General features: G+C 38.4%; 2 protein-coding genes and 1 long non-coding RNA gene across 5 annotated transcripts in view; 1 reads left to right on the top strand and 2 right to left on the bottom strand.

Moving 5' to 3' along the window:
- Positions 1 to 1457, bottom strand: part of iars1 (isoleucyl-tRNA synthetase 1) — a 102003-nt gene extending 100546 nt beyond the window's left edge. The window contains exon 1 of the mRNA XM_016565274.1: positions 1396 to 1457. The gene's annotated coding sequence lies outside the window, so the exon portion shown is untranslated. The remainder of the gene's footprint in view (positions 1 to 1395) is intronic.
- A 521-nt stretch (positions 1458 to 1978) lies between these two features.
- On the top strand, positions 1979 to 8865 carry LOC107750030 (uncharacterized). The gene is made up of 3 exons (XR_001641107.1): positions 1979 to 1990; positions 5985 to 5987; positions 8594 to 8865. It is a non-coding gene; the product is annotated as an uncharacterized LOC107750030 (long non-coding RNA).
- Positions 8121 to 11228, bottom strand: rpl29 (ribosomal protein L29). 3 transcript variants are annotated; one of them, XM_016565277.1, is made up of 4 exons: positions 11137 to 11228; positions 10735 to 10787; positions 10592 to 10656; positions 8121 to 8287 (listed from the first exon to the last, which is right to left on the bottom strand). In XM_016565277.1, the coding sequence occupies exons 2-4, from the start codon at positions 10769 to 10771 to the stop codon at positions 8195 to 8197; spliced, it is 195 nt and encodes a 64-aa protein (XP_016420763.1). In that variant the 5' UTR covers positions 10772 to 10787; positions 11137 to 11228; the 3' UTR covers positions 8121 to 8194. The 3 variants fall into 3 exon arrangements, with proteins under 3 accessions (XP_016420763.1, XP_016420764.1, XP_016420765.1); XM_016565278.1 differs by having other exon boundaries at positions 11141 to 11186; XM_016565279.1 differs by having other exon boundaries at positions 10735 to 10784; positions 11141 to 11184.
- Between the last annotated feature and the right edge of the window lie 665 nt (positions 11229 to 11893).

Raw genomic sequence — 11893 nt, 5'->3', positions numbered from 1 at the left:
ATAATGACTTATACTGTGTTTTTACGCGTTGCGTTGCATTGCATCGTGCTGCGTAACATAAAACCCTGTCTGCATTTGTGATTAGAGAAATGACAAACAACAAGTGCTGCTCTACACTGCTCAAAACTCGCGTTTGGTATCATCAGTGGCAAATCCTTTAAATGAAAACGTACTTTCGTGAGTCAGAACTGCCGGCATTTTAGTCTAACGTTACTCTTCCAGGATCAGTAAACAGTCCTCCATAAAATGTGCTGCACACATCTGGATATTTGGGTTGAAAACAGTGTTGACAGTGTTGTAAATACAACTTAACCACTGATTTCTAGTCGTGTCCTCTTTTGGAAGGCCAGTTTCGCTTTACAGCGGCCTAGCGTGAGTTATTTTGTTATGTGTAGCTTTAGATTTACTTTTAGTCATTTTAATACTTCAACTTCAAACAATCAAATTTTGACTTTTTTTTTTTAAAGGTAAACCACTTATTTATTCAATGTTGTAACTCTACAAACTACTACAGGCCAAACAAAGTAGGTTCGCTTTCACAACGAAACACAGCGTCTCCACGGCATGGCGACGGCAGCGGCATCAATACTACAGCGAGAATAAAAGTTACGCCTTCTTTCTTTGCGTGAACATTTGGGCGGCCTTATGCAAATCTTCTCACATAGTGAGGTAGGTATGTGGGGCGTGTTAGAACGAGGCATTTTAGGAGGTCGTGGTTGACTCTTAACTTTTATAAAGAATATCTCTTTGGATTTGAGACTTTAGTCTTTGCAACTTTACAGATCTTCTTTATGCACCAAGAGCTTGTAACACTCCAAAGAGAAAGGAACAATTGAAATCTTATCATATGACCCCTTTAAATAAATAATAATAATAATAATAATAACTTAATAGCTTATTAATAGCCACACAAGTCAACAGGACAGAAAGCCCAGAACCAGTTTGACTGGGTTGTTAGTTTCAGTTTCATTTTACTGACCTGTTGTGTAGACAACAATAGATGTGTCCCTAAACATTTAGATGATGATTAAACCTTCATCATCATCATCATCATCATCATGTTGTAGGATCACTGCTTACACGAGCACTTTATATAAGGACAAAACACACAGATCTGAGGACTCAAACTGTCTGATAGTACTGTCCTGACACACACACACACATTCTCTCTTATAAACCTGTTAGTAACGGATACAGAGCAGTTGTGTGATGATGATGATGAAGAAGAAGTAGTTTAGGAGTAAATACAGCAGCGCTGCTCACAGCGTCATCACACACAGTTCTGATCGTTTCTCTAGATATGTGTCCATAAGCACAGAGCAGCGAGTATATATATATGTGTGTGTGTGTGTGTGTGTAAGTTTTGAATGAAGAAGAAGTGTCAGATGGACTCACATGCGGACCTTCACCGGTGAGCAGAGACAGCGGAAATGATGCAACTGACGGAAACACCGAGCTACGCCGGACTCAGGCGAGCGTCACTTTCCATAATAAAAGCCCCAGACGTGGTAATCTTTAGTGAATGTTTCGTCAGATTTTAGTTTTTAAATAAAACGTAAAAAAAAAAATCAGATTAAATCCCTGACAATCACTGAAATTATCAAAATTAAATATAATAATTAAATATAAATATTATAAATAATTGTTACCGTCAACGGTAAAACCTTAAGTAGTCCGTTTTACGTCTATTTACATATTGAATTGCGATTGTTTTTTTTTTTTTAATATATGAACATGAAAATAGGACAGGGTTCTCAATCTGGGATTTTATTTCTTCACTATTACAACTCATGGGGAGATGACAAAAGTCACATTTTTAAACATATAGAAGCAGAAGAAATAAGTCATCAGTATCTGTAAAATAAGCACATTTGGCAATTTGGCTTAAATGAAGGGTTGCAGAAATGAGCAAATCCTTGATTAAATTCAACAAACTTGTGTATGTCCTCCATAACTTTAATTACATTGCCCTGGCCCTTCTTGACACTGAGTTGATGACAAGTCCTCACGTATCTGTCCTGTTTAACTCTTGAGCTTCCTGATGCTGGACAGGGAATGCTGCTGAACTTGTCATGACACCATTCCCCACATCTTCAGTGCTCTTTCATCCCTATCCAAGAACCTCTTTTTTCTCTGATTAATATGATATGATTCTTTAGTAACTAGCTACTAAGTTTGCTGTAATACAATATCTTCAAGGAACCCTAATAAATTCAGGAAAAAAGAAATAAATGTCTTATAGACTGTGTTCTGTTTACTTAACCTTTTTAAGATCTCCTGTTTTTATAGTTTCACTAATGTTATTATTATGTTAATACGATCTGTATGACCCTTTAAAGCTACAAATGACATTTTTTTCAGTTTCTGACAGTAAGTTTAGAAATGCAGGCATAACAAGTCTGTTCAGTAAATAAGTTTAGCACTTTAAAAGAAATAGTCATTTTGAAAGAGATATATCCTCCTGACTACCAGGAAAAAACAGTTTTGTGAATTCAGTATTTTGTCATGTCATTACATTTTTTAGAGCATAAGAAAAATTTTGAAAAATGATATTTTATTCATATGTTATGCCATGTCCTCTGTAGAAGACATCGGGACTTTAAAAAGTCCTGTTTTTGAAGAAATAAAAAGACATGAATAAACATGAAAAGGCAAAAACAGTGGGATTTTTGTTTTAACCAGAAATAAATGTTCATTTTTTTATACCAAACTTTATATAAAGACGATTCTCGGACAAACAATTTGTCAATTAGTCAGATTTAAATGATAATTACAAAATATTATCATATTTCCATAAGGGTGTCACACTTGATCACTAAATGAATGTCAGCCATATTTAAAGAGCAAAGAGAGGGAGTGTTGACGGTGAAACTTACAATTATTTGGTATCTCTGGAAAGCCCTGAATGTGCTCTGCACAGGACTCCAGACTTAAAACTGTGACATGTAACGTCTCAGAGAAATCACTAAAACATTATGTCCTCTACAGAGGACAAAACTCCATAGGCTGGCACAAAGTGAATTTTTGAAGAATGATAAGAATAAAGGATATGAAATGATTGCTTTCCTAACATCATTCCTTGAGGCACACAAACATTGTTTTAAATTCAACTTATTGCTCTTTAAAAGACCTAAAACTTGTGTCAGATTAGTGAGATGTCCAAGACATGCATTGTTGGTGGGCCTCCAGGAACAAGTCTAGCAAACACTGACTTCTACTAAAGTGACCATTGGTATTCCTAGTCAGTAACGACCTAAAGAAAGGAAACTCGCTGATGGCTTAAGGTGCAAGTTAAGTGCAAGGTCAGATGCTGATCTCGGGATTGGACTGGTGTGATGTTGTTGTGTACACACAGGATGACATGATCATCCAGCGCATCTACGAAGACTGTATTATGTTTAAAACCATTAGAGGGCTGACCATTTCTTTTTTTATTTCTACCTGCCAAGATCCTTAAAAACGTAAAAAGAAATTCAAGTTGTTTACATTGTAAAAAGTTATTTATTTACACATTTTCATTAACACTGTATCAAAGTTATTTATATTTACATGTTTACAGAAGAAACTCTGTATCAAAGATATTTATATTTACATGTTTACAGAAACGTATCAGTTATTTATATTTACATGTTTACAGAAGAAACTCTGTATCAAAGATATTTATATTTACATGTTTACAGAAGAAACCGTATCAAAGTTATTTATATTTACATGTTTACAGAAGAAACTCTGTATCAAAGTTATTTATATTTACATGTTTACAGAAGAAACCGTATCAAAGTTATTTATATTTACATGTTTACAGAAGAAACTATGTATCAAAGATATTTATATTTACAGGTTTACAGAAACGTATCAAAGTTATTTATATTTACATGTTTACCCCGGTTTCGCCCTCTGAACTTTTTGGTACATCCGTTGAGACGGTGGTCGAAAAGTTCAGGGAGGCGAAGGCGCGCTCAGCGGCCTTCAAAACCTTCATTCCACGAAGGTCCAGGTCTGAGCCCGAACAACCCAGGGGTCCTGGCCCGTCTCGGTTTGAGGATCAGAGACGAGCACAGAAGGCTAGTGTCGCGACTCGCGCTCCTCCTCCGCCTGCGGGTAGGGGTAGGAAGTATCGTGGGTCAAAGGGAGGTAGGCAAGACCTGAGGGAGGTGATCCAGACAAGGCGTCAGCGCTTTCGTCCGGATCAGAGTAATACTTAGGTATCCACTCTTTTTCCTCAGGGGGTGTAACATCTACCCCTTTTTCTTCCCCTTCCTTATTCCCCTGTAACCACCATCTCTCCACCTGACCGAGGTTAGGTACAAGCTTCCTGCATAACAGTCTCCTACTGGACCTATGATGTTTTGACTGGTTCTATGGCTAAATCATAGTGACCACTTTACTGATGGTCCGGTCTAGAGGCTTCTCCGGACAGAGCTCCGACGCGGGAACCATGGCCTCTAGGTTTCTTGCCATGCTGCGGACGCAAGCTTCAGACGAAGAAGTGAATGATGTGTGCTCCCGGCGCTTATTTATACTATAGTCGCACCGGTAGTGACGTCATGGCTGTCGCCGGCCAACGAGTTGGTGTTTTTTCAATGTATGCTTCAGACACGGGTCACGACGAGGGCGTTCCCCATAGCGACCCCTAGAGGACGCAGTGTCTCGTTCCCTACTCAGGGTACCATGGTTACATAAGTAACCTGAGACGTTATTTATATTTACATGTTTACAAAAACACTCAGTTATTTATATTTACATGTTTACAGAAACGTATCAAAGTTATTTATATTTACATGTTTACAGAATAAACTGTATCAGTTATTTATATTTACGTTTACAGAAACGTTGTATCAAAGTTATTTATTTACAGACACATTATTAAAATAGTTTACAATCAACATATTTACATTACATTAACTACAAATAAATTCAAATGGATCCATCCCCTACAGCAAGTGTCTTGTCTAGTCTTTAATCCTTTGCCCATGCTTTTACCAAGGGGCCATTCTGGTAGTTCACAAGGAGGCACGCAACAGTGTAGAGCTGGTTGATGCTCCCTGTGATGGAAAGAGGGATGACTGTATCAAACAGCTGGTGTTGTTTCACCCTACGGATGAGACACTCAACATGGACCCTCAGTCGAGCAATGGATTGAGGTTCCTTTACCTCATCAGCCGTCATCTGTTCCCTTTTCGACAGGTAAGCAGGCCTGTAGACTTTGCATGGCACAGAGTCGTCCACAAGAAAACCTTTGCCGACCATAATAGCCATGTCAGGTTTCAGCAGAGACACAATATTATAATTCGACTCACGGTGGACTGATGAATATCAAATCTGTGAGCCAGATCCCTTTGTGTCAGACCAACTGAAAGATGGACCATGAAGAGAAAAAACTCCTCTATGGGCTGCAGGCACACCCTGTTAAAACAAAATTTTAAAAACTTTTTACACGTGTGTTTATACACAGAGAAAGTAGCATTTGTACCATTTAAATTTTGTTTTCTTCCACATCCCCCCCACACATTCATAACACAATGTATATTGTATGTACTTTATAATATACAAAATTAGAAAGGAATGATAAATGAAAACATATTTACAGATGCATGGGCTGATGCTCCACCTTCACTCCTAGTTTGCTCTGGTCACACGTACCATATGTTGTGGGATGCAAAGTTCAATGAGTCTCCAAGTGATTGTAAGTCACAAACCTACATAAGATGTGGGACATGTTTGAGATAATATACATCACAAAATGACCAGCAGTTTTAGCTTACTTTTAGACTGTATTGTAGCTTACTTGTATAGTATACGGGTTTACTGACGTGTAAATAAAACATCTACATGGACAGAAAATCAGTTTTTGGTTTATAATACAGCATCTTAATAATGATACAATATAATATAATTTACAAGTTTTAAATCTGACCTAGTGTAGGACCGTATGTCACCGTCTGATGCAGCAAATCTGCCCAAGCTAAACCTCTGACGGACAGACAGTTCTTCCACCGGTTTCCTCAGGTGTTCCTCTTCCTCTCGGAGATCTTCAGTCTGATCTAAAGAAAGCTCGACGGCCGCAGGAACGAGGAACGAGAAACGAACAATAGTCATGCTCCTGATGCTGGAGGTCCACAGTAGGCACAGGATCTTCGTAGTGACGACCGCAGACTCTTGAGTTAGGAGTGATGTTAAAATCCTTTTTTCATTTTTTACGTTTCCTTGTCCAAAGGGAAAGTATGGAAACTAACCACAGAATTACACCTTGAGGATGTGTCATAGACGTTGCACCTTCATGCCGAAGGCACTTGAACTCATTAATAAAAAGTTATATTTTAATATAGTACACTAAAATGTTATGTTACTACAGTTAATAAAATATATAATATAAAATAATTATTCGTAATCGCTAGATTTAACGGAAAGACCACGTTATTGCCACAGCTTCCTATCGGAGAACGCTTCTTTTTGTAATGAGTATGAGGAAACTGCCTTGCTCTTATTTTGGTACTGTACATACTCGGTTACACTATGGTGCAAGGTCCAAAAATGTATTAGCGAAAATATTCAGAGTTTAAGACCTTCTTCACTCCTATGGGAAAATGTACTCTTTGGCTTTACTGACTATCCTGACCAAGAGGAACAGTACTTTTACTTAATTAATTTACTTATTCTATTGACCAAATTTCACATTTGGTCAAACCCAATTTTATGGTTTTGTTGACTGAAATATTGTAATTTGTGCTTCTATCTTTTTCTTTTCTTATTTTAATGTTGTTTTCTTGATAACATATTGTGTGTTATTGTTCCTTGAATAAAAATAAAAAAAGAGCGCTTCTTCTTTTAATTTTATTGGCGGTTGGCAAACCAACTTAAAGGTGCATTTACCGCCACCTACTGGACTGGAGTGTGGGCAGTACTTTGAAAGAAAGGACAAGGAGAGAAAAATTATATATATATATATATATATATCCCCCCCCCCTCCTATATATTTCTATTAAATTCTTTCACTTATCCCAGTATTTTTCAAATAATTCATTAGGAGACTATTTCCCTAGACATTGTTTTTCCTAGCAGATTTCCCACTGTCATGTTTTGTTTTCCAGCTTGTGTTTTTAACTCCCTTCTTTCTTCTTCATACCTTTTACAATCTGTTTGTTTTCTGTTACACAGGTGTTTTCTCTGTAATGTAATCGGAGAACGCTAAACCGGAAGCTCGCGTACAACTGAGATTTTAGCGGAAATACGTAGGCGGTGCGCCGGTCATAGAGTCCATTAAATTATTGTGTTTTGGTAGTGACAAATTTGGGGAGAGGACAAATATTTCAAAACTTTCTGAAAATACAATATGAGAATTAACCGCACAATTACAAGAAATGTGTACCTTGGATATTATACAATTTGCATACTTGCTAATTTTTTGACATAAAAAAAAAAAATCCAGTAACTCATAGTAACTGTGTGGAATAACTGACCATATGGAGGCCCGTTTCCACCACTGAATAAAAAACTAAACGAGTAATTCCATCTTATTCCTCGCAATTGTGTTATCTCCCAGTTCTTATATAACAAGCAATTGTTAGTTATGCAGGCAGGAATGTAAACGTTTTTCTGACAAAAAAAGTCAAATTGCAAGATATAAACATACAATTGCAAGAAAAAGTCAGAAATGCAAGAAAAAGAAAAAAAAAGAGGTAATTTTACATCCCATATTGATGAGGAGCCACTGATTTATCAGAAAAATAATGCACACCAGAGGTGGTGATGCAAGCATGTGTACATTTTGTGATTATTTTGTAGAACAAGTCAAATAGATCACGTCACAGTCTACTTTAGACCTGTATAATGAAATTTTAAAAATATAAAGTTTCCTTCAACCATAATATCCTGGTTTAGTGTAACTTGTTTGTGCCAGAGAAGTGAGTCGCAGGGGTCTGGAACCACACGAGAGCGAGTGAACTCACATTTCTGCATGTGAAGCATGTGTGTGTGTGTTAATGGAGAGCGCATTTCCAGGCAAGCCACTGCAGAACGTAATGATAATCACCCAACACATCTCGTGTGAGGCTCGTGAGCTCAGCCGGTGCATCAGATCATCACCGTGTGTTTATACGCAACAATCGAGACAGACGGACACTCTTTGTCAAAGCATGGCTTTATTGTGGATGGTGTAAAGTCCTTCTGGAGACTCTCTGGGGTCTTTCCTCATCTATTTGGACGCCTCCTTCCTGGCGATGGTCTTCCTCCCCTTCTTGTTGTGTTTCTTGGCAAAGCGCATGTTCCTCAGGAACTTAGGGTCCACCTGAAACACAACACGCATGTTAAACTCACACCACAGCCACTGAGAACCATTACAAACACCATCATACAGACAGAACCTGACGGACCTCCACCTACTCTCTCTACTGTTCATTTTGTCAGCTATTTTCCACTCTAGTCTTAGTCCAGTGTTAAATGTCCTTGTTAGTTTATTTCAGTCAAGTATTAGTAGACTAAGGCCCAGTTTCACAGACGGGTCTTAGCTTAATCCAGGACTAGGCCTTAGTTAAATTAAGATATTTAAGCAGCTTTTATAAAAATGCCTAGCACTACATGTGTGCATCTTCAGATGGAACTGACCTATTTTAAGATGCATGTCAGAGCAAGATATTTTCAGTTGAGACCGCTCAAACGTGCATTTTAGTCTGGGACTAGCCTTAAGCCATTTATTTGATTAATAATATCTATCCTGATGCAAAAATTTTGCATTGCATCTGCAACAGGATTGTGAACTTTTCAAGGCATGTTTGGTCATTAACCTTTATAGGCATCGATATGCAAACACATGAGAGCTCTGTAAATGAAAGACTGCAGATCAACCTGCCTCCAACACGCTAGGAGATCAAGGGAATGCTTACATGGCACTGCGCTGAAAACAGAAGAGTTTCTCTAAACTAAACTCCCTCCATCATCGCGGTCACATGACGATATGAAACAATAGGTCTTCCGGGCAAAAAGCATAGTTTTTAAAATATATTTAAGCTTCTTATTCTAACATGAAAGGTCTTTAAAGTTGTGTTTTTGGTCATTATGCTTTGGCGCAGTATCTGTCAAACGAACTCAAACCGAAAGCATAATATATGGCTTAATCCCTTGCTTCATTAAGTCTGGTTTCGCTGCGTGTTTCAAAGCGAAGCACACACTTCGTTCATGCGATCAGCTCGTGATCCGGTGTTTTCCGCGTCTCAGAACGGCTCTGTTCACACTGAATGAATGCAGTCAACTCGTTTATTGTGCTGTGAACAATAGCTAAATGTGAGTTTAGCGCACGTTTGGGAACGCAACAGCCACCAGTTAGGCTTTATTTTCACGGCAGATGATTACAGCGTTTCACTAGATGGGAGAGGCTTTTTTGTAAGCCTGTTTTCACTGAAGCTGGAGTCTTCCTTCAAAATAAAAGCTCAACTGCTGTTTCTTTCAAAATAAAAGCTTAAAAGTGCCACATGAATCGCTGACAGCTAGTGGTTTAAATGCAGCCCAAATTCAAAAGATCTCTTTCAAGTGTAGAAATTAGGAAAGAAGTATTGTAATTTCCCTATTGTAGTGTAAAGCAAAAATAATATACCTATGAAATATTAATTCATTTATTTCACAGTGCAATTGTTTTACAATATATGGCTACTACTGTCATTGTTGTTATTATTATTATTATATTCTAATTTGTCTGGCTTCCTAAAACACCAGTGTGAATGTAATTTCGACTGAGACAGTATATCACAAATAAAAAGAGGGTTGAGTCCCCGTTAAAGTTCAGGTACAAGTCAATTCACTGACTTTTTTTCTGACTCAAGTTTTCCTTTTTTTACTCTCATAGATTTTGTTACCATTGCCATGCATTATACGACTGATAGACTGCAACGGTTAAAGTTAAAAATCATCATTTGTGTTCTACTGAAGAAACAAAGTCACCTACATCTTGGATGCCCTGGGGGTAAGCAGATAAACAAACTTTTAATTTTTGGGTGAACTATCCCTTTAAGAACATGGGTTGGAGCTCTTCATTTTGAACTCTCCAAGTGCAAGTTCTTTTCAAATTTTTCATTTCAATGTTTTTTTTTCCTATCGCAATAGATATCATATAGTGGACTTCTATTGTGATATTATCATATGGAGATTTTGATGTCCTTACATCCCCATTGCTTTGGAAAGAAAACATACGTTCCTATAGACTGAACATGTAACACACGCACATGGCATCGCCATCTTCACAAACTCACAGCTTCATAATTCACAGAGACCATACCGGACCAGTTTACAAAGACCCCAAAACGCCATTGTCATGCAAACGAAAAGCCAACATGCATGAGAAGTTTTCCATTTTTAGAGGACTAATTTGTGAAGTACATACTTCAGAAGTGCATAACTAACATGTGCTTAAACTCCTCACGGCGTGTTCATTCTCAATGATCGTTATATTAATACCTAATCAGCATCACAGGGATAATGTCTAGAGCATTTGCTTTGGTGTAGTTCGTGCAGCTCAGATGAAGTCAGCCTGAGATCACACAACGAGCAAGATGATGCCAAGCAGGACCCCCACACACTCAGCATCACACACAGATCTTACCCCTTTCAGAGACTCGTAGCGATGAGACCGCGGCTTCTTGATGCCGTTTCTGTGCCACTTACGAGCTACACACACACAGAGAGAGAGAGATCAGCTCAACATCCACAGCACCAGCACACAGCACAGACCCCGCAGACACTTACACTGGTTGTGTGTGGTGTGGTTCTTCGACTTGGCCATTTCTGATCGCGGTCTGCTAACGGAGGAACAGAAGAGCACGTTCAGAAAACACATCTAAACACACCAGATCGCATTCACATACTGCTACTTCAGACCGTTTCTGAGCACAGCACCAGTTTAATGTGCGTCTGAAACTAAAGCCAAACTTCTTGAGCACATCTGAGCGCCATGCTAGCAGCTAACCGCCAGCAGACGCTTCTTTACTTCACTGTTTACTACACAATCCGCGCGCGATCGGCCTCAATACCGCTCTCGCGCCGCGTGCTAACACTCACTCAACACAGCACTGAACTCATGATTCAATAACACTCTCTATCTCTGGAGGATTAATGCAGATTTCTTTCATACGGAGACAAACTCAGTACCTACCACACGAAGCGCACGACAACCGGAAGAGAGAGAGAGAGACAGCAAAGCGTTGTGGGAGATAAGAGTCCCCTTCGCCGGATGTGACGTGAGACGCATTCACAAAATGTAAACAAACACAGTTTAGAAACATTAATGTGTCATTTCACTTTTAATTCTTAATACATGTAGCTTTTTTTAAGGGTCCGGACTGGGTAATGGTATTTAAGTGAATAATTAATTAATTAATTACAGCTGAGTCTTTAGCCATTTTCAAGAATCGGCTAAAAACACATATTTTCCATCTTTACGAACGACTTACCCCGCTCTCTCTTTATATGTAGATAAATCTATATGTGCAGACATCGATAGAATGTTATTTGACTTTCTGTGGAAGCATGGGAGACATTATGTCAAAAAGTCTGTTGTTATAAATACAGTTGAAGTCAAAAGTTCAAAATCTGCAAAATGTGAATTATTTTACCAAAATAAGAGGGATCATACAAAATGCATGTTGCTGTTTATTTAGTACTGACCTGAATGAGATATTTCACATAAAAGATGTTTACAGTCCACAAGAGAAAATAATTTATAAAAATGATCCGGTTCAAAAGTTTACATCCCCTTCATTTTTAATACTGTGTTGTTACCCGAATGATCCACAGCTGTGAGTGTGTGTGTGTGAGTGAGTGTGTGTGTGTGTGAGAGTGTGTGAGTGAGTGTGTGTGTGTGAGTGAGTGAGTGTGTGTGTGTGTGAGAGTGTGTGAGTGAGTGAGT

This window comes from Sinocyclocheilus rhinocerous, unplaced genomic scaffold, assembly GCF_001515625.1.
Source record: "Sinocyclocheilus rhinocerous isolate Xijiao unplaced genomic scaffold, SAMN03320098_v1.1 scaffold542, whole genome shotgun sequence".
NCBI classification, from domain to species: domain Eukaryota; kingdom Metazoa; phylum Chordata; class Actinopteri; order Cypriniformes; family Cyprinidae; genus Sinocyclocheilus; species Sinocyclocheilus rhinocerous.
The sequence above is the reverse complement of the archived record's forward strand: the minus strand, read 5'-3'. Positions and strand labels throughout refer to the sequence as shown.

Coding starts and splice junctions, on each gene's coding strand:
- rpl29 (XM_016565277.1), bottom strand. CDS start 10,771: ATGGCCAAGTCGAAGAACCACACCACACACAACCAGT. Junction 10,657..10,734: donor CCACACCACACACAACCAGT/GTAAGTGTCTGC, acceptor GTGTGTGTGTAG/CTCGTAAGTGGCACAGAAAC. Junction 8,288..10,591: donor GCTACGAGTCTCTGAAAGGG/GTAAGATCTGTG, acceptor GTTGTGTTTCAG/GTGGACCCTAAGTTCCTGAG.